The sequence below is a fragment of the Ursus arctos genome, unplaced genomic scaffold (assembly GCF_023065955.2).
Source record: "Ursus arctos isolate Adak ecotype North America unplaced genomic scaffold, UrsArc2.0 scaffold_17, whole genome shotgun sequence".
Taxonomy (NCBI): domain Eukaryota; kingdom Metazoa; phylum Chordata; class Mammalia; order Carnivora; family Ursidae; genus Ursus; species Ursus arctos.
This window is the reverse complement of record NW_026622841.1, coordinates 978,529-1,001,326: the sequence shown is the minus strand read 5'-3', so window position 1 is coordinate 1,001,326 and position 22,798 is coordinate 978,529. Positions and strand designations below refer to the sequence as shown.

General features: G+C 41.9%; 1 protein-coding gene across 8 annotated transcripts in view; it reads left to right on the top strand.

Annotated features, from left to right (window-relative positions):
• The window catches only part of ATP9B (ATPase phospholipid transporting 9B (putative)), a 250,435-nt gene that overhangs the window by 2,158 nt on the left and 225,479 nt on the right, over positions 1 to 22,798 (top strand). For 6 of the 8 annotated variants that reach the window (XM_057313321.1, XM_026496508.4, XM_057313320.1 and 3 more), the window contains exon 2: positions 20,129 to 20,302. In XM_057313321.1, the coding sequence (XP_057169304.1) occupies positions 20,129 to 20,302 (174 nt within the window). Of the gene's footprint in view, positions 1 to 276; positions 536 to 13,022; positions 15,741 to 20,128; positions 20,303 to 22,798 lie in introns of those variants that run through there. The other 2 variants (XM_057313323.1, XM_057313318.1) reach the window with 2 other exon arrangements.

Below are 22,798 nucleotides of genomic sequence, written 5' to 3'. Positions count from 1 at the left end.
GTCTTTTTGTAGTTTTTGTAGTGTTTGCTCTATTGGGTATTGCAGTATATGTATGTGACTTATCACCAAGGGGTGTTGGGATTAGTATTTTTGTCTGTAGAGTAGACTGTGTAAACCTTACTTGCATTTTGGTCCCTTTACCCATCTTCTCTCCCTACACTTTAAATATTATGTCTTGAGTATCAGATGGTGTTACGTTTTTTGTTTAAATCATCAGATATCATTTATAAAACTCATGATTATAAGGATAGTCTAATGTACTTATATACCCCTGTTTTTGCTCTGTTATTCTTCTTTCCTGGTATTCCAGGATTCTTTTTCCTTTCTATTTGAAGTGCTTCCTATAGCCAATCTTGAAATTTCTTCCACCTTAGAATGTTTTTATTTCCCCTTCATTCCTGGAGGATGGATGTATTGGATATAGAATTCTTGGTTGACAGTTCTTTCATTAGCCTTGAAAACTGGTTACTGTCCACCTGGCCTTCATGATTCCTGATGAGAAGCTCACTGCTGCTGGAGTTGGTGTTTCCTGCAGGTAATGAGTAATTTCTCTCTGACTGCTTTCAAGGTTTTATTTGTCTTTCATTTTTACAAGTTGAACTGTGATGTATCTTGGTGTGTATTTCTTTTGGTTTATCTTGGTTGGTATTTAGTAAGATTTTTAATCTGTTGGGTTTTGTTTCACCAAAGTTAGGGAGTTTCTTCAAGGACTGGTTTCCACTGTCTTCTCTCTCTCCTGCTGGTACTGGGATGATACAAATGTTGGATCTCTTGTTAGTGGTACATAATTCCCTTAGGTTTCCACCTGGTTTCTTTTGTCTGTGTTAAGATTGTGTGAATTGTATTGATTTGTTCTCAGATTCCCTAATTCTGTCCTTTGTCATCTTCACTCTTCTGTTGATCCCATGCAGCAGTGTTTCATTTTTACTAGTGTATTTGTCAGTTTTATAATTTCTTTTTTTTTAAAGATTTTATTTATTTATTTGACAGAGATAGAGACAGCCAGCGAGAGAGGGAACACAAGCAGGGGGAGTGGGAGAGGAAGAAGCAGACTCATAGCGGAAGAGCCCGATGTGGGACTTGATCCCATAACACCGGGATCACGCCCTGAGCCGAAGGCAGATGCTTAACCGCTGTGCCACCCAGGCGCCCCCAGTTTTATAATTTCTGTTTGTTTCAAGAGAGTTTGTAATTGGTTGTTGAAGCATGTTTATGTGTGCTGCTTAAAATGATTGTCACATAATTCCAGTATCTGAGTTAATCGAGTTTTGGTGTCTGTTGATCATCTTTTCTAACTCACACTGTGAATCTTCTGGTTCTTGGTATGCTGATGATTTTTTATTTTATCCTGGACGTGTTGTCTATTATGTCTGGAGAACATGGGTTCTGATTATGTCTTTTACTTTAGCAGGTGATCACCCTGTTTAGATTTAGCCTATAGGTCCTGGCCTACATTTGTGGGCTGTGATTCCAGTGACAGTTTAATTTTGTGCTATGATTTTTGGTGTGTGTGGTTTATGTGGTGTACTGGGACTCTTTCTTATCTCTGCTTATGAGGAAGAGGTGATTTCCCCAGGCCCAGTGTCTTGGTAAGAGAAGGAATGGTCAGTCCGTGTGATGAAAAGGCTTCGTTGGATGGGGGCAGTGGTTCTGCTTGTACCCGCTCTGCATGTGCCTGCTGGCTGTTCTGGTGTGTCTGGTTAGGGGAGGAGTCTCAGCACCATTGTGGCCATCCCAGTCCCTCTTGCTGGTGCCTCCTGCTGCTCTGGTCTCTGGTGGCAGAGGAGGGGAGTTCAGGCCCTGAATAGAAGCAGTTTCCTGGACTGGCTGCTTCTGAAGTGGGGCTGTGCCTGTTGATGCTGCCTGGTTGCCCTCCTGGTGAGAGAGGGGTATCTCAGGCCCATGGGGACACAGGGGCTTTCTGAGGCTTCTAACCTCTTTTTGTGGCAGGGTTCCTTTAATTGGTACTGCCCGGATGCACCAGTGTCCCCTGATGGGACAGGGGAGTCTTAGGACCATGGGGAAGGATGCCATTTCCCACGGCACTTGTTGATCTCTCTTGCTGGTGGTGGTGGACTCTTGCTCCCTCCAAGGGAGGAATGATCCTTCTGGTCTGCCTTTTCTTGCTAGGTTGGGAGTTAGGGAATGCCAGCCTGTCTCCTTCCTTCTGTTGGGTGAGGGCATGTAGGATGTCCTGCCACCGTGTTGTTTCTCTGATCCTCAGTCTTAGGCCAGCCCAACCATCTTCCTCTTAACTGCTGCCTTCTTACCACCTTCCAGAGCTCTCTTTTGCTTGGCTCTTGCTTTATTTCCAAGCTTATAGTTGGACTTAGTTATGAGGAGCAGGGAGAGATGGATCTTGAGTGGAAGTTGTGCTTTTACTTTATTTTGTGAAGTTCGGTTGTATTTTATCGTAGTTACAGATGGTAAAAGGCTTTTGAGAAGATACTGTGGCTCTATACTCTGCTTGTTTCTTCCTCCTTACCCCAGCCTCTCACTCCAGAAGCATGCACTTCGGATTCTTCTAGCTGTTTCTTCTGGCACTTAAAATCTCCATATTTCAATGGCTATATTCCTGACTCTGTCAGCATCTAAAATTACTTTTCTTTTGAAGCCTCCCATTATCTCAGCCCCAGCCAGGATAGAATTAGATGCCCCTGCTGGCTCCTGCTGACCCCTGTTCCCCTCAGAGCACAGACTGCACTTGATTGTAAATGTTTCTCTTCCATGAATAGAATGGCAGTGACTGTCAGATTTTACCCCTGATACCTGGCCTCATGAGATGACTTGGAAAGCGTTCCGTTCTCTCCTGCTTTCTGGAAGACGTCTACTAGAGTTGCTGTTAACTTCTTTAAATGGTAGAATTTTCCAGTGAAACCATCTGGACCTAGAGATTTCTTTTTTGTGTGTTTGAATTCACAAACTCAGTTTCTTTAATAGTTAACTAGGCTATTCAAATGAGCTATTTCGTTTTGGGTGAGTTGTGATTGTGCCAGTTGAGGAATTGGTCCTTTTCAGGAAAGTTGCCATATTTATGTGTGTAGAGTTGTTCGTAGTATTCTGTTACTATCTTTTTGATGTTGTTTCATTCAGATATTGGTAGTTTGTGTCTTCACTCTTTTGTTGGTTAGTCTTACTAGAGGTTTGATTTTTTTTCAGAGTCATCTTTTATTTTTCTTATTTTTTTGTAGTTTTGTTCTCAGTTTTATTTCTGTGCTTTATTTTTTCCTTCTTTTTGCTTGCTTTTTAGGTTTATTTTTCTCTTATCATTCTTGCTTCGTATGGTGGGAGTTCAGATTATTGATTGGAGACTTTCCCTCTTTTTAACGTAAGCATTTGGTGCTGTAAATTTCCCTCTCGGCACTGATTTATCTGTGTCCCACAAATTTTGGCATTTCGTTTTACTTTGAGACTTCCCCTTTGTCTCATGGATTATTTAGGAGTGTATATGGAAAATTTGGTGTTATTTTTCTGTTACTAATTTCTAGCATGGTTTCTTTGTGGTTAAAGAACATGCTTCGTGTTATTTCATTTAATTTTGGTGGTTTGTTTTGTAACCGAGAATATGGTCTATATTGGTAAGAATTTCAGGGCCCAAAAGAAAGTGTGCTGTCGTTGGGTGAACTGTTCTGAAATGTTGGTTAGATCCTGTCAGCCATCTTTGCTAGTTTACGGTCTAGTTGCTCTCTTGGCTGTTGCGGTTCTACCTGTCATTGTGCGTTTGTCTATGTTTCCGTTTGGTTTTATCAGTGTTTTCTTTACTGTTCTGCCAGTCCATCCTTTGTTGCATACATGTTTGGGATTGCTCTGTTTTGATGGGCTGATGCTTTTGTTATTATAAATTTCCCTCTGTCTCTAGTAATATTTTTGCTGTGGGCTTTACTTTTTCTGACATTAGTATAGCTACTCATGCTTTCTTTTGATTAATGTTTGCCTGGCATTTAATTTTCCATTCTTTTACTTTCAGCCTACTTCTATTTGAGGTGAGTTTCTTGTAGTCAGCTTGTGGTTGGCTTATGTTTTTTTATCCGCTGTGCCAATCTTTGTCTTATGATTGATATATTTGGAACATTTATGTTCAGTGTAATGATTGATAAGTTAGGGCTTATATCTGCCATTTTCCTTTTTGATTGCTGTGTTGTTTCTTTGTTTTCCTTTTCCTGTTTTTCTGTGGGTTACTTGAACATGTTTTAGAATGCCATTTTGATTTACCTGTGGTGTTTTTCCACTGTTTCTCTTTGTATAGGTATTATTTAGTGGTAGTTCTAGGTATTACATTATATGTATGTAGCTCATCACAGTATTTTGGTGTTGATATATATATATATATATATATTTTTAAAGATTTTATTTATTTATTTGATAGAGATAGAGACAGCCAGCGAGAGAGGGAACACAAGCAGGGGGAGTGGAGGAGGAAGAAGCAGGCTCATAGAAGAGGAGCCTGACGTGGGCCTTGACCCCAGATCGCCGGGATCACGCCCTGAGCTGAAGGCAGACGCTTAACCGCTGTGCCACCCAGGCGCCCCTCTGGTGTTGATATTTTATCAGTGTTAGTAAAGTGAAGAATCCGTATGTCTTTACATCCCTTTACTCATCCCTGCTGGTAAAGTAACTATCTTGTACAATTACATAAATATTTTACATATGCAAAAGTAAGTAAATATTTCCCTTATATATGATTAGGGTTACACATCAGACAGTGTTAATTTTTACTCTCTCTCAAAACATAATCTAGAAAACTCAAAAGGAGAAGAAATGCCTGTTATATTGACCCATGTTTTCACTGTTCCTGTTGTTCTCTTATTTCCTGAAGTTCCTGAAGTTTTTATTTTATTATTATTATTATTATTTTTTTTTTTTAAGATTTTATTTATTTATTTGACAGAGAGAGAGACATCCAGCAAGAGAGGGAACACAAGCAGGGGGAGTGGGAGAGGAAGAAGCAGGCTCCCAGTGGAGCAGGGAGCCCGATGCGGGGCTCGATCTCAGGACCCTGGGATCACGCTCTGAGCCGAAGGCAGATGCTTAACGACTGAGCCACCCACGCGCCCCTATTTTATTATTTCTGTTGTAAGAATTCCTTGTTATTCTTTTAGCGTAGGTCTGCTGAAAACAAATTCTCTCAGTTTTCTTTCATCTTAGAAGGTCTTATTTCTTCTTCATTCCTGAAGGGTAATTTCACCAGATGCACAATTTGGGGTTGACAGTCCTTTTTCTATTTTAGCACTTGGAAAATGTTACGTTACTTCATTCTGGCCTCCATAATTTCTGAAAAGAAATCTGATGTCATTGGAATGTTTTCTTTTTCTGTGAGTAAGATGTCATTTCTCATTAGTTCCAAGCTTTTTTTCTTGTCTTTAGTTCAGTAGTTTGATTATTATGGGCCTTGGCATAGATTTCTTTGGGTTTATACTGTTTGGGGTTCACATAGCATATTGAATCTGCAAGTTTTTATCTTTTGTCAAGTTAGAAGTTTTCAGCCATTATTTGTCTAAATACTTTTTGAGCCCCACCCTCTTTCATCTCATCTAACACTCTCTCTGGAGACACCTTGTGAGATCTTTTCTTGTGTCTCATATGGTCCTGAGTTTCTCCTCATTTGTTTTAAGGCCGCTTTCTCTCCAGATTGGGTGGTTTCTGTTGTTCACTCTTCAAGTTCCTTGATTTTTTCCTTTATCTCTCCTTTTCTGCCCCTGAACCCTATGCATTAAGTTTTCAAATCTCCATTATTGTATTTTTTAGTTTTAGAATTTCCATTAGATTCTTCTTCGTATTAGTTTTCTTTGCTGAAATAGCTGTTTGTTTTCATTTGCTTCAAGTATGTCTGTAATTGCCCATCGACACATTTTTATGACGGATGTTTTAGAATCCACGTCAGATAATTTCAACACATACATCCCTTTGATGGTGGCATCTGTTGATTATCTTTCCTTCAGGAGTAGAGATGTTCCAGGCTTTTGGTATAATGAGTGTTTTTTGATTGTGTCCTGGACATTTTGGGTATTATGCTATGAGGCTCTGGACTTTATTCAGATCTTGTGTTTTATCTGGCCCCCTCTGACACCACTTGGGACTGGGGGTTGGGGAGGTGGGATGAAGTGGTGCTGCCTTGTTACTGGCAGATGGGGTGAAAGCCGGGTTCCCTTTGACATGTGGTGGGGAGAGGGTGCTGCTTTACCGCTGGGCAGAGATGGGGTCTGCGGTGCCCCGTGGGGCTCTGCTGATGTCCCCTTGTCTGGGGAGGGGAGCAGTGCCTGTTTATTGCAGCCTGTGGCCTCCTCCAGTATGGCCTGAGGGGCCTTTACTTTACCTCTGGGTTCCTGTGACAGTGGTAGGGATGGGCAGGAGGGACTGGGCTGTTCTTAGGGCTCTCTTTGGTTTGTGTCCCTGGTTTTTCTGGCTGCTGACTCTCTAGTACACAATTTGGGATAGACGAGGCAGAAGGAGCACATTGGGAACTGTTGTGTGACCTCTGGGGTCCAAGGTCCCTCCTGGTCTGCCTCCCTGTCTTCACCTTTCCCTGTGTTGTCTCCAGGGTTATAGCTGTGCCTCTTGGAGGCTGGGAGGGGGGGATGGGGGGTGGGGAAGGGGCTTCTGCTCAAATCTTGCTCTGGAACTGGCAGGAAGGAGTCATTTGCCTTTGTTTTGTTTTGTCTTTACTCTTTTTTTTTTAAGATTTTATTTATTTATTCTACAGAGATAGAGACAGCTAGCGAGAGAGGGAACACAAGCAGGGGGAGTGGGAGAGGAAGAAGCAGGCTCATAGCGGAGGAGCCTGATGTGGGGCTCGATCCCAGAACGCCAGGATCACGCCCTGAGCCGAAGGCAGACACTCAGCCGCTGTGCCACCCAGGCGCCCCTGTCTTTACTCTTTTTATTTTAAAGTCAGTCTTATTTTTTCATTCACTAACAAGTTTTTGGATACACATTCACCATTTAGAGTGTAAAATTCAGTGTTTTAGTGTATTCACAGGTAAGTGCAGCCATCACCACAGGCGGTGTTACAGGACGGTTTTTCCCACCTCTGGGAGAGACCTGGCGCCCTTCCTCTCATCAGCTGCCCCACCTCATCTCTGTAGGTTTTCTTATTGCAGTAGGATGTACTTAACAAAGCTGACTGTTCTTAACAGTACTTTTGACTTAATATATAACAGATCTCTTAATTTCATACTTCAGAACTGTAAGTGAGTAGATTAAAGTTTTATATCAAAATTATGGCTTTTCTAGTATTTCTGTTTGGGGAAATGCGTACAATAAATTAGAATACAGCTAAAAAATAGATTAAAAAATAAAAAGTGCAGTCTTACATTTCCAAGAACAAAAGTTTATATTATGAGGTCTTTTCCCTCCACATTGGCAATTGAGAGCTAATTAGTTGTTAGAAAAACAGGTTTGATATGGGCTTTTCTTGCTTTGTGAGCTTTAAAAGGCTTTTTTCTTGACCATATAAAAATGTCATTTTGTGTTCATAATGTATAAGGAATTGTAGTAAAGTATTTTAAAGGTTCTCAGTTTTTCCTTGGAGTGAAATTACTTTTATTTCATTATCATACCAGGTTAAGACACAACCTATTGACAATACAGCCATCATAAATTGTTACAACTTACATAAAATTTTTCATCGTTGGGTTTGTACTTTATGAAAATTTCAAGGGGATGAAATAGATATGATTTGAGTGTAGTTAATACATGAGGATGTTCTTGGTTTTTTTTGGGGGGGGGAGTTGGTTTGTTTTTTTCCGAAGTTACTAGGTGAATGAAATGCTGTGTCCCACGCATAGTATTTCATAGTTCAGTTAAGAGTGCACTTGCTTGTTAAGATCCTTTTCTGTAAACTGATGTGAGGCGTTGATTTTCTTCTTGCATTAAGTATAGTTGAGTAAAAGAAAGGTATTTGTTAATTTGATATTTTTCACTTCTTTTAAATGGTATCTGTACCATTCAGATTATCTTCACAGTTGAAAGAGGAATGACCGACACTGGACATGTCTATGTTTATCCATGTCTGTTAGTGCCTTTTCTTTGTTTCACGTTGCAGTGTGGCTTTTGGCCTTGCCTAGAGCCATTTGCAGTGTTATAATAGTTAAACTTTGTGTTTGAGAAGAGGTTCATGCTGAGAACAGATGGTTATTGTCTGATTATTTCTAAAATATTAGTGTGTTTCTTGATAGAGGCAACGCAAATTTTTTTAATGCTAGTCTTCTCGTTGTGGGTGTCTATACACAATTTTCTCTGATTCTTAAAAATTTTACAATTATGATGATGATCTAAAAAATACCTTATTAGTTGCAAAGATGAAACTTCTGTGATGATTCACAACTGGGAAGGTTTTTTCCAGTACCAGATGATTCTTCCCTTTTTTTTTTTTAAAGATTTTATTTACTTGACTAGAGAGCGAGCGAGACAGAACACAGGCAGGGGGAGGGGCAGAAGGAGAGAGAGAAGTAGGCTCCCCGCTGAGCAGGGAGCCCGCCGCTGGGCTGGGGGCTCAGTCCCAGGATCCTGGGATCCTGACCTGAGCCAAAGGCAGCCGCTTTATCCCCGGAGCCACCCAGGCACCCCTACCAAATGGTTCTACGGTAGCATTTATCAAAGTGCTCAGGCCCAGGACTCCTTGGAATCAGAGACGTGTTTTTAAGGATCTGTAGTTCACTCGAGTTTATGAAATTCTTTAAACCTGCCAGAACAGATATATTTCACTTTGTTTTCTACAACTGACAGTATTAGCAGGATGATAGATTTGGTGATTGTGAACATCACAGTTTTAGGGAACTGGATTATGTGTCCTGAGCTAATTGGCCCACTTATCTTTCAATCTGGATTGGCGTTTACATAGTATTAGATGTTGCGGCATTAACTCTAATTTAGAAGCTTGTTTCAATTTATGTATAGTGTTGGTGTAATTTCTTGTGTCAAGAAATTGATATTGAGGTTTCTTACAGAACGTTGTGGAAGAGGAGTCAGTGGCTCCAAGGTTACCGTGTACACAGTTCACGTGAGGGGCGTCTCCGCGGAAGGACTGACTGGCCCTTGCCCTTCTTGCTTATTTCTCATTGCTAAGGCCAAGGCATGCTTTTCAGGCAGTGTTCCTTTACCTTTTTTTTTTTTTTTTTTTTTTTTTTTTTACAGCTATTCTGCTGTTTATCTCCTCTTCTATGGTAGGAAAGGAAGAGTCCCAATTTCCCAGTATATAGTTTTGCTGCTTATTAATGACTCATCAGTGACATACTTGAACTTGGAAGCTGTGTTTGATGAAGGAAACACACATTTCTTCATAACACTTTGTTGCTTTGTTTTTCTGCTTTATTATCATGCAGGCAAAGGGGGCAGTGTTTATTTTTCTTAAAGAAGGTTTAAGCATTAGGCATATTTTAAATGGTTTCTCCCTTTAGTATCAGTTGGCTTCTCAGAAATGCTTCTTATCCAAATGGAAACAATAAGGCTGTTAGATACTTAATGTGAGTTTAAGCTAGTTATTGTATTGACCTACTTTTACTTTTACTCAGATACACGTAAATTATGCACCTTCTAGTACTTGAGTGTTTTGTTGAAAGTTCCCAGTTTTTCTAAACCTTTGGCAGCAGCTAAGAGAGCTGTCTCCATTTCTTAGTGTGGCAGTACTCTTGGGTTTGGTATCATCTGTTCTGTCGTCTTTGTTCACATTGTTTTTACTCGTTTTAAAAATATGTTTCCAGAATTATACTTAATTGCTGGAAACGTTGATTTTTCTTGAGTGACAAACCAATTAGGTGTGTATGACACTAGGCAACAAAGACACTTAAGATTTTCTGCTTATCCTGTCTCTGAAAAAATCCATTATTCATCATCTTATTGTTTTTAAATACTGAGGTAAGATTTTCAATACAATAGGAAAATTGCTTTGGAAGTGGAATAAATTGCTTGCCAGTTCAAAGGCTCCATCTCTGAAGTGGAGGTTGCTAAACATGATGTTGCTTATGTTCATTATCTTTCAGACTCTTTGTGCTACTTTTCTAGCATTAAACTTGATAAGATTGTGACTTTGCTAAAATGCAACACAATCGCTGAAAGAACTTAATGAAAAAGACTAAAAATCTCATTTTGTATACTATATTATAATATATTTAAGTGGCATTTTGAATTTTAATTGCCTTTTGTATAAATATTCATTTTCTAGTTGACTGTTTTAAAAGAAGTGATCTTATGCAGAGAATAAGAAAAAAGGAATTTTTCTGAGGAAACCTATTAACTCTGTTTTAGGCCTGCTGCCTCACAGATGAGAGGAGCTTTTTCCTGAGCCTCTAAAATGATGAGTCTCCTGTTGTGGGCATGTTGTGTGGTGGTGTGGATGGTGCCTGGAGTGAGGCGGCCCTTTGGACTGGTGGGCGCGTGAGGACAGGGGCTTGGCCGCTCCTCACTCCCCGCTCCCTGCAGTGACAGCCTTACTGCTGTCAGCGGCAGTGCGGTCATCGACACGTGTGACCAGGCCTAATCACTGATACTACAGTCTTCCATGGTTTTTGGGTGGACTTTGAAGCAGCACAGCACAGTAATGGTCATCTTTGTAGATCAATCTTACGTACATTTTTCATGTTTTCAAATATTTATGTTTTCGTGGGATAAATAGAACCTGTAGTTAAAGTTTACTCACATCATAAAAAAAGGGGGGCTTTCGATGCATTTTCACAGACTGTCCTCCAGAAAAGTTGTTCACGCTCTTACTAGCCATTAAGAGTGCCTTGTTATCCAAGACTGTTAAGAATGCTAAGTGTTAATTCTTTTTTTCAGTTGTTTTAATTTGCATGTTTTAGAAGTTCTTTTGAAAACAAAACTTACTCCTACTGTTAAAACCTTCCACTGGCTTCCCCTTCCACTGAGAATTAAAGTGAGACTCCTTTCGCTGGCTGCCCAGGCCCACGGGACTTTGCCCCTGCCCACCTCTTCAGCTGCCTCCGGTGGCCCTGCCGTGGCTTGCCCACTTCAGCTGCCTCTGGTGGCCCTCCTGTGGCTTGCCCACTCCCACTGTCCCAGGCTCTCTCTCCAGTCCTGAGCCCTCAAGGCTTTGCAGCCCCTCCCGTGTCTCCCAAGACCTCCTGTGGTTGGTTCCTTTCATGCATGTGTCTCTTCCTGAGACTCGGCTTCCTTCTGGCCCTCACACCTCCTTTCTTATAGTCTTCGCAGCACCTCTCCCTTTGCAAGTAGCCAGCCCACTTCTTGTGTTTGTCCTGTCGTCCTTACGGGGCAACCCACAGCCGTGGGGACAGTGCTAGCACAGAGCAGCCCCTCAGGTGTGTGTGAAAGGGTTGGGGTTCCTAATGTGGCTGCACATAATTCTCTAAGTACAGCTGTATTTCTTTTTTTATGAATTGCCTTTGCTCATCTGTCAAAGTGTTTACTTTTTAAAAATTTTGTTTGTGAGAACTGTTTATGAAGAATTGTTTTACTGTCATGTGCTGTAATATTTCCCCCAGTTTTTCATCTGCTCTAAACTTCTCTTCTTGGACCATGCAGAATACAGGCACCTAGGGTGCCTTGGCTGTGGGAGGGGCTCCGCAGACCCAACCCCCCCTCTCCAGGGCCTTGCAGTCCAGGAGATCTTCAGGAATTCTTTCTCCTTCTGGTGTTTGGTCTCACTGACAGACCAGCTCCCCAAGTGATTAAACTCTTGCCTGAACGTGCCTGGTGTGTGAGGATTTGGCTTTTCCAGGATAACTCTACCGACTCTAGTGCCTTAACTGTGACAGTGGCAAGAGGATGAGGGGAAGGGTCCTTGTGGTGAGGGCAGACCCTTGGGGTAGAAACCAGCTTGGTATGTTGGAGATTTGGGTAATGATGAGGAAATATCCCTCTTCCAGGCTGCTGGGGAGCTGGATATCAGCAATATTTACTGAAGTTGTTCCTTTTTAAAGAAGTTATATCCGACGTAACATAAAATTTCCCATCTTAACCACATCTCCCCACGTGTGCGGTGCAGTGGCAGTGAGCACGTTCAGGCTGTTGTGCGGCCCTCCCACCACCTACCCTTAGGCCTCCTTCCTCTTCCCAAACCCAAGCTCAACACCCATGAAACACCTCGCTGTCCCCCCTCCTGGTCACCGTAGCCTCTCTGTACCTCTGTGTCTGTGGAGTTGACTATTGTCATCACCTCCTGGAAGTGGAGCCCTTCAACGTCTGTCTTTTTGTGCCTGGCTTACTTCACTGAGCATTATTATTTTCAAGCTTCGTGCCGTAGCATGTGACACATTCCCTTCTTTTTTTAAACTAAGTGACATCTCATTATATGGACAGACCACATTTGTCTTGGACATTTCAGTTATTTTTCTTTTTTATAGTAAAAATTTCCTATGTTAATTGTCTAAAACTAGGAATTAAATGAACGTATGTGAAATGCTTAGATTCGTGCCTGACAGTTTCAGCAGACACTGGCCGCTGGCTTCTCCTCCTGTCTTTCCTCCTCCTCTCAACAACACTGAATTCCTACCTGGGCATCAGGGAAGGGAGGCCAGGCTGGCTCGCACCCACGTTCACTGTCCTTCCCTCAGCTTCGCCCTCTGCTTTCTCTCCTGCCCTCCCTCCCCCAGTGGGTAGCTGTCCCTTGATCTGGAAGGGAGAGGAGTAATCTGAGGATCCAGATGTTTCTTCGGTAGCTTTCAGTCACTTCCTACTTTTTCCTCCCTCCACACCCACTTCAAAGGTCTGCAGGACGTCAGACCCACCCCTCCAGGGTCCAGAGGTTCTCTTGCTTCCTCGCTGCTGTGCTGAGACTCCTGTTTTCTTGAATCTGCTATTTATCATCCATCCATCTGCTTTCTACATTTTGTTATCATCTCTTGTTTTCTGTTCTGTAGGTTTCAGCTTTAAGAAAAAGCAGTATTTTTGGTATTGAAGGTAGATCATGTATTTAATCTTCCATTTTTATAGGAAACATTTTTTTTCATTTTCTCAATCCCCATATTTTTTTTGTTTTTTTTTTAATTTTAATGTTTTTTTATTATGTTAGTCACCTATAGGAAACGTTTTCTTATCCTTTTTACATGTGTGTATGTCTGTCTGTGTCTTCTCTTTCAGAAGACTGCTGTTTTGGGCGTCCTAGTCTGCATAGCGGTGTAGACCTCCAGTCGCTCTTCTTACAGGAGTTAATAGCTGTAGTTATCTCAAAGCAGTCTGGCTTCTGTGTCCCAACTCCGGTTCCAGAGTTCCCACAGACAGTTGTGGCTTAGCTTGGGTAGCTGGCAGTCCTTCCTGAGCTGTGCTCTGCCCCCCTACCTTCCTGTACACAGCAGTCATTCCGCACACACCTTGCCCCCCTACCTGGCTGCAGCCCCTGCAGCCTGGAGCTCAGTCGGCACCCTCCCAGGGCTAGGGGACTGTCTCGCCAGTTGCCACTGCTATCATTACATTTACTGATGAATGAGTCTGACTGAGCCCTGTGAGTTACAGGCCGTGTCTGTTACTGACAGTCGTGTTTTCAGCCTAGGCACGCACGTGTTGATGCTCAGCAAAGAGTTGACTGAGTGTATATACCCAACATGGCCACGTGGCTCACAGAGCATTTGTACCTTCCTATAAGGATTTTGAGGGGGGATCTTCCTTGGGGTCCTCAGCCTGATGTACTCTTCGTACTCCAGTGTTTTCAGAGGTCTCGTAGTTTTTATTTTTTATGTTATCTAGGGAGGAGGAGAAGTATTTGCGTGGTTAGTGTTTGCTAAGGATCCACTCAGCATCTCCTCAGGCTTATGCTTTATGGTGTGAGGACAGGTGGTCTCTATATTTGTCATGTGTTGAGTGTCGGTTCCCATTGATGCCTAATTGTCACGGCACTGAAGCACCGGAGTGCCCGGGAGAGCCTCAGCGCGGGCTGTCAGCACACTTCCGTCTTCCGTGAGTGGAAAACCGCTGTCTTCTACTTAGGACCCTGTCTTACCCGAGGGCTGTGTCACATGAGAGGAGATGAGAGCTGGGTAGGGGGAAGCAGGATTGTCAGATTGACTCAGGATACAAAGAAAACAATATCACGTCATTGATCACTATGCAGTTGTATTAGTGTCCTATTGCTGTTGTAAAATTATCCTGAATATAGTGGCTTAAAACAAATTTTTTATTTTCCAGTTCTGTGGGTCGGAACCGTACGATCTCACAGGGCTGAAGTCAGGGCGTCTGCCGCTGCATCTCCTTCTGTAGGTCCTTGCAGAGAGTCCAGTTCCCCGTGGTTGTAGGGGAAAGTCCTGTTTTCTGGCCCCCAAATTACTCTAATACATTTAAACATATTACAAATCAATGTGGAAGAGATGGGCTCTTGCATAAATAATATCGCCATTTCTGTTCTTGCAAAACTTTGTATTTGGTAGAAGTGCTCACTGAAAGTAACAGGGTTTATGGGCAAAAATAAGTTAGGGCAAACCACTGGGGACCCCATCACTAACAGAAACAGTCATAGTCCTGGTGAAGTTTGCTGAAGAGGCGCAGTGAGTTCCTGGCCAGTGAAGATTTACCTGTGAGGAGGTTGGTGCTACCAGGACTGCTGAGTGTGAGCCACGGGAGAGGGTCCTAGTTCCAGGCCCCCGCCCCAGTGCACACGTCCCAAATACGCCCAGCTCCACCGAATTTTCTGTATAGCATGGGGAGCAGCCTTAGCCACAGTCTGTAAGTAGTAGTGCAGGACCTCACATGATAGCAGAAGTGAATTGGTGCCGGTGACGCCAAGGTGCCATTTTCCTCCCCTTATTTAAGCGAAGGGTTATTTGTATTTAGCTCTCATCTGATGAGGGTGAGGTAACATTGCTTTTGGCTTTATTCATAGCACTCATAGTCGTGGGAGTTTAAATCTGCAGTTGGCAATAATATTTCAAGTGTTTTAGAGCTTATGACTTTATATACAGTTCTGGGATTTTTCAAAAGAATTCATGTAAAAATATGGAGAAAGTTCTGTGTACAGATATTTCCACTGAAACATTATTTAGTGGGAGGTTACACATGTCTTCTCTGTCCAACAGTGGGGGATAGCTCAGTAACCTGTAACTCAGTAAGCCACTTGCTGGATTCTTTTTTAGTAACCACATATTAAAAAGATGGTAAAAGAAGCTTAGGTAGCAGGTCAGCATTGGCCTTATTGTCCAAAGACATCTTTTCCATCATCGAATTCCACTTGCGTTTGGATTCTTGACAGCGAGGCACCTGTTTCAAGAATAAAGTTTCAAGAAGGTAGAGGCTTCTGGAATCTTGCCTTCTGACCTTTTCACAGAATTCTAGTAAGCAAAGGACTGACTGCCTGGCACCATCGCTGCACACCCACACGTGCACAGGCTTACTTGCAGGTGTGTGAACACCCACAGCCACAGAGTCCCTGGAGAACTGCTGGAAACATAGCTAAGTTTGCACCTGTAAAGCTTGTTCATATACTGTACATTGTGTACGTACTTCATATACATTTAGAGCTTGTTACGTACTGTAGAAGAGATATTTCAATAACATTTTAGAGTGGAATGGAAATAATTCTGTTGTTGAATATTCCTGATTATCTGGAGTAGCACTCACCATTGTCATTCTTCTTAAGACCTTCATTTTCAAAATGTTGGCTTGTCTATAGAAGGAAGATCTTAATGATGGTGCAGATGACAGCGTCCAGATGATGACAGGTCTTGGACATAATGGCAGGAAAAAAGATGGAGAAAGCTCGATTCAAGAAACAACAGAGGACATCACTTTGGGTCTTACATTTTTTCCTCTTGGATACATTTTGCCCACTTGTTCATTATGAGGTATTTCAAGCATACAGAAACATCAAAAGAATGTTCTTGCAATTTACATAGATTCAACAGCTGGTAACATTATGCCTCATTGGCTTTCTCTCTATGCTGACCCGTTCTTCAGTGCTTCCCCGGTAGGACCTTTGGCAAGGGTCTCCCTACAGGAGGCATGATTCTTCAGCCACAACACTGTTGTCCCGGCCAAGAGAATTAATGCTAACTCCTAACATGGCATCTACAGGTCTATTCAAATGTCTTCTGTTGTCTCGATAATTTTTTTTTTTCAAATTGTGGTGAAATACACAACATATCATTCACTGCAGAATTTAGTGGCATTTGGGATATTCCCAGGGTTAGTACAGCCATGACATAGAACATTTCTAGAACATTTTCAGAAACAGCCTTTTTTCAATCAAGGTTTAATCAAGGTTTAACTATTTCATGTGGTTATCTCTTTTTAATTTCTTTTACTTTGGAGAAATCTTTGTGGTGGTTTTCTTTCTCCTAATGACTTGGCGTTTTTGAAGAGTTCAAGCTGGTGGTTTGTAGTGTGTCCCCTGTCTAGAGTAGTGCCTCCTGGAGTTGGGTGTAGAGCTCTTTATTTTGTGCACTTGCCATCACATGAAAATGAGCCGCAGAGCAGTGCTTCTCAAACAGCAGAGTGCGAGGGCTCTTGACACCAGCTGTAGGCTACTTCCAGAAGTTTCATGTTTCTTGGGATGGCTCCGAGAATTTCTGTTTCTGTCACACTCGCAGGTGATGCTGGGAACTGCACTTTGAGAACCACTGCTCTGGGACTGAGTAAATGCGTGAATGTGTGTGCACTGTGTTGGTAGGAATGTTGGGTCTGCTTCTTACTCTATCACCCCAGCAGGCCAGCGGCAGGTTGTCCTGTGGTGACTGGTTCCAAGTGTGAGTTCTAACTGAAGGTCCTGGTCTCTGGAACTTCTGCAGTTCCTAAGTTTCCATTTGCAGTTGTGAGGAATTGGTGGATGGTTCTCCAGCATTGTGACTGTTCTGTTCCCAAACTGGGCTTTTGTGCTTCCCCCCCCAAGTATTAGTGGATTTTCAAGATGTCTTTCTGTTACTGATTTTTTTTATTTATTTAATTTATTTTTAAAATTAATTTAAAAGATTTTATTTACGTGAGAGAGAAAGAGAGAGAGAGTGAGTGAGCAGGGAGAGAGCGGCAGAGGGAGAAGCAGACTCTCCGCTGAGCAGTGAGCTTTTGGGATCTTGACCTGAACTGAAGGCAGATGCTTAACCGACTGAGCCACCCAGGCGCCCCAGATTTTTTTTTAAGATTTTATTTATTTGTTTCAGAGAGAAAGAGAGTGCAAGCATGGGGGGGGGGCAGTCTGCTTCTACAGAGGGAGAATAGAATAGAATTCTGTTGGAATTGGAGACTCCCCGTTAAGCAGAGTGCCAGATGCCGGTCTCGATCTCAGGACCCTGAGATCATGACCTGAGATGAAGGCAGACCCTTGACCAGCTGAGCTACCCAGACGCCCCTTTCTCTTACTGATTTTTAAAATAAATTCCTTTATGGTGAGAGAATATACTTTGTCTACTTTCAGTTCTTTTGAATTTATTAGTTTGTGTTATGGCACAGGATGCGGTCCGTGGGGATGAGTGTTCATTGTGCACTTGCTGAGAACGTCCTGCTGTGTGGAGCTGAGTGCTCTGTAAATGCCAGCCAGGGGAGTACGTTGGCTGACAGTGTCCACCATGTCTTTGTGTCCTTTCTGATATTCTGTTTCTTCTGTCAGTTACTGAGAGAGGAGTTACGAAGTCTTCAGGCAGTATTATGGATTTGTCTTTTTCTCCTTTTACTTACATATTTCGTACCTTGTGCTTCGTGTATTTTGAAACTGGTGTAGGTGCACGCACATTTATGACTGCTAGGGCTTATGGGTGATATGATCTTTCATCATTATATAATGTCCTTCTTTATCCTGGGCAATTCTTCCATTTTATTTTGATGCCTTCTTTTTTTTTTAAAGATTATTTTTTTTAAATTTTTTTATTATTAGAGAGACAACCAGCCAGTGAGAGAGGGAACACAGGCAGGGGGAGTGGGAGAGGAAGAAGCAGGCTCCCAGCAGAGGAGCCCAATGCAGGGCTCGATCCCAGGACTCTGGGATCATGCCCTGAGCTGAAGGCAGACGCTTTAACGACTGAGCAACCCAAGCGCCCCTTTTTGATGTCTTCTTTGTCTTACATTACAGTAGCTACTTTTCTTCATTTGAATCATATCTTTTTCCATCTTTTTACTTTTAATCTTCCAACATTATATGCCGTTATATTTCAAGTATTCTTATTTTTTTGTAGGTAGTGATTTTTGTCCTCCAGGTGACATTTGGCAACGTGTGGACACATTTTTATTTTCACAACTGGGGTGATACTGCTACTGGCATCAAATGTGTAGCGGCCCGGGTTGTTGTCGAACATTCCACAGTGCACAGGACAGCTCCATCAACAGAATTCTGTGACCCAAATTGTTAGTGGTATTACTGTTGAGAAGCTCCACTGTAAGGACTGCAGTATACATGACTAACTTTTCACTGTTCATGTTTTACACTTCAAGTAAACTATGGGACTGCCTGCTTCTTATGGGATGGCTGCCATATCCATTCACATCTTTCTGTACTGAAAACCTCACCAGACAATGTTACAGCTTTTGCTTTCAATAGTCATACACGTTTTAAAGAATTTTGTGTTCTTCATTCCTGAAATTCCAAGTTTCCTGATGGTATCATTTTTCTTCATCTTGAAACTTTCTTTCGCATTCTTTTGTAGGAGGTCTGACAGTAACACATCCTCCAAGTTTTATCCTTCATCTGAGAATGTTTTTGTTTTGCCTTCCTTCCTGGAGGATCTTTTTGCTGGTTGTAGAATTCTGGGTTGAGCCTTTTTCCCTTTCAGCACGTAGACATGGAGTTCCTGTCCTCTGGCCTCATCTCTCTCCATGAGAAGCCCACTGGCGTTTGAATTGATGTGCTTCTGTGTAATGAGTTGTCCTCCGGCTGCTTCCAAGAATGTTTTCTTCGTCTTTGCCTTGAGTAGTTTGATTACAATGTGCTTTTTGTGATTTTCTTTGACTTTATCCTGTTCCAGGTTTGCTGTTGTCTTTAAGTAGATTGTAGTATTGTCTGGTGCTCATTTGTGCTGTGGTTGTGGGCTTGGTTGGTTTTATTTGTCTTCTGTGAAGTCTGTGGACTTCAGAGGGTGTGAAGAGGAATTTCAGTTTCAGTGACTGCCATCATCTCCCAGGGACACAGAGGTCTGCTCTCTTATTTTTACAATTGAGGTAATATCTACCATGGAGGCTTGAAGTACAATCAGATAAGATAGCATTTGTGGGGGCGCCTGGGTGGCTCAGTTGGTTAAGTGTCTGCCTTCGGCTCAGGTCATGATCTCAGGGTCCTGGGATCGAGCCCCACATCAGGCTCCCTGCTCAGCAGTGAGTCTGCTTCTCCCTCCCTCTGCCTCTTCCCTGGCTTGTGCACATGATCTCTTTCTCACTGTCTCTCTCTCTCACTCTTTCTCTCTCTCTGTCTCAAATAAAAATAAAATCTTAAAAAGAAAAAAAGATAGCATTTGTGGACTCTGCATTATACTTTCTGATGAATTTTTCCTTCTCAAGGTAAGCTTTTATTTTTAAAACGTAAGTATGTTTACGATTGAGGAAAAATAAAATGGGCACTTGATCTAGTAGGCTGCCTGTTTTAGGAATCAGAAGAGGATTACTGAACTCTAAAAAGGGCTGCTGGTTGTGGAGGAAATTATTTCACTGAATAGAAGGTTTAGAAAAGGGAATAACAGAGACAGAGAGTAACTGTAAGTGGGACATAGCGTCTTTGCTGCATATATCAAATCTGAAGAAACCAAGGGACTGTGTTCCCACCTTTCAACATAAGACACTTAAATAGTTCAAAAGTCACTTCCACGACTTTGATTGATGAATGTAAAGTTGGGCAAATTTTATATTCCATCAGTCTGTACCAGAGTATTTAGATATGACCTGGAAGTATACATTTTTTGCTAATATTTCAGATGACTGTTTTTTTTTATATTCTTGAATTGAACACCATGAGTGGGTGGTACTGTTGAGCTGACTGTTCACACCAGTGGCTTTGTGGAGGGCTCCCCTCCCAGCATGGTCATGTCCACTTCCTTGGGCAGCCTGTTCCTTTCCTGGTTACTCTGGCTAAATACATTTTTTATAAAGGAAAGTAGCATCCCTTATTTATAATGGTTTGCCTCCTCTATAGACAGCCTAGTTTGAAGAAAAAAGTGTAATTAGTAGAATTGGACTAGCTCTTGTCTTAAATAATACCCTTACACGTGACCGAAGACTGCTTGGCCTGCCTCAGCACTCTGTTCTTACCTCTGACCAGGTATCAGCTGGAAGATGAGTCTGCCCATTTGGATGAAATGCCACTAATGATGTCTGAAGAAGGCTTCGAGAATGACGAAAGTGATTACCACACGTTACCACGAGCTAGGATCACACAAAGAAAAAGAGGACTAGAGTGGTTTGTCTGTGGAGGATGGAAGTTCCTCTGCACCAGGTTTGTGATCTCTCTTGCTGCCTAATTTCCTAGGCTCTCAGGTACACAGTTAAGATATTTATAAGCTCTGCTTCTAGCATACTTATTTTTATATCAAACTAAAGAAGACACTCTAAATGAAGTGACATCATGGAGAGTGTTAAACATTAGTCAAAACCAAACAGCACTAATCAGAAAGGGATGGAAAGCCAAGTTCACTTTTTTTTTTAAAGATTTTATTTATTTATTTGTCAGAGAGAGACAGAGACAGAGAAAGAGAGAGCACAAGCAGGGGGAGGGGCAGAGGGAGAAGCAGGCTCCCCACTGATCAAGGAGCCACATGCGAGACTCGATCCCAGGACCCTGGGATCATGACCTGAGCTGAAGGGAGATACCTAACCGACTGAGCCACCCAGGCGTCCTCAAGTTCACTATTTCAGTGTTTAGAGGATGGAGAAAGATCAGTGATTTTGTAATGAATGCATGGTAGAGTCAGTTCTGGTCACTGTGTCAGCATTTATCAACTGTGCTCCCTTCTCTTCCATCTGTAGTCCTACTCTCATCCGGAAAGGCAGATAGGGGCCCGTAAAATGCAGTTTAATAATACCATAGCTCGGTGTATTATTCGACTTGAATGCTTTGACCTGGAAGAAGATTCTTCAGTTAATTTAACCAGAAAAAAACAAAGATAAGAACTGCTCGTATTTTAAACAAGTTCACTGGTGGTTGAGATAAACTTCATCAGCTGGGCTCAACCTCGACTTTAGAGTCTGGTCTGTGAAACCACACTCTGTGTCTAGGACACTTTGCCATTGGCTGTCCTCCAGCCCTGGCGACAGGCAGGGCAAGATTTCAGCTGACTGTTGGCCAACATAATTTGAGCGGGGTATGTCAAATAAATTACAGGTTTTGTAGTCTTTTGGCTGTTTAGTTTGTGGTCAGTGCCTTTCTTACCATCATGAACTTATATCCCTTTGCCCCTAAAAGGAATATAAGTAATTGTAGAAAGATATCTTATTTATCATCCTCATTATCCCTTCAGAAGTTTGCAAAAAGATGTTTTTACAACTGATTTGATTTCTGGGTCGGCTCACGTAGTGGTATTCAAACAGTGGTCCATGGACTCCCAGGGACTCTGAGGAATCCCTCAGAGGTTGGTCAGCGGAATCAGGAAGTGAGCCTGAGCAGGATTTAGGCTTATCACCCCCTCTCAGCTTCTAATTAGTGTCTTTGTCTTTCCTGTATATTGTAAGCTTTTCATATGAAGCAGGAATTTCATGGCTAAACAAGGTTTTAGAAATCGCTGACTTGCGTTACTAATTTTTAATGAGTGGTATAGTTTTTTCAGAAAACATTTTCTAGGTTAAATAGCAGATATTCCTGGAGTATTCTTTGGGGTTACTTAACTAATTCTAGACTTAATTTCTTTAACGGTTGCAGGGCTATGAAGAATTGTTTTGTTTTTCTTGTGTCACTTGTGATGCTTTGTGCTTTTCAAGGGATTTATCTACTTTCAAATATATAAATTCCTGTAACGTAAAATGTATGAGGCTCTGGAGGGATGTCACATTTTTTTATTCCTTATATTGTTAATTTGTCTCTCTCTCCCTTTTCAAAGAGCCAAACTTCTTGTGTTGTCTTTGCGTTTGAAATTTTAAACTTTTATCTTGAAATAAATCCAAACTTGAAATAAATTCACTTTTATCTTGAACTAAATCCAAACTTATAGAAAAGTTGCAAGAATTCCTCTATGCTCTTTGCCTACCATCACTAATGTTTAAACTTTTGCCACATTTATTTACCATTCTCTTTATATCTCACTGTTATTTTTGCAGTGATTTCAGACGAGGTTGCTTGTTACTTCACTCCTCTTCGATCTTAGTAGTTCAGTGCATGTTTTTTAGGAAGGGGCTGTTTTCGTATGTGGCCACCAGGGAATTGCTATGTTGAGGAGATTTCACTTTGACCGAGCTCTGTCTCCTGTCCTGATCCTGCTTGCAGAGCACCCTTCCTCTCTAGGCTGGCGTGGCGTTTAGGTGGCCTGCCTGTGCCGTCTCCGTGAATCTGGAGCCGCTCTTGCTGTTTCTTTGTCTTGCATTCCGTTGATGTTAATGAGGACTACACAACAGGTATTTTATAGAACATTTCCAATTTGGGTTTGTCTGAGGTCTCCTCACCATTAGATTCAGGTTAAACCTCTGTGGGACACGGTATGAGTGACACTGTGTCCTTCTTAGGGTGTCTGCTTCTTGTGTCATTGAAGTCTGTTCTGCCCTTAATTTTTTTCATACTTTGAGTTTAACTTGCTGTTCTTTTTCTAGCTTCCTAATATGGATTCTTATGTCACCAGCATTGTGCTTATTTCTTCTTTAAAAATAGATGCATTTCACTTTTGACACATGGTATTTTCATTATCATTTAGTTCAAAATATGTTCTGATTTACATTGTCATTTCTCCTTTAGTTGATGTTCAGTTTAGAACCATGCTCCTTAATTTTCAAGCAGTTGGGAATTTTC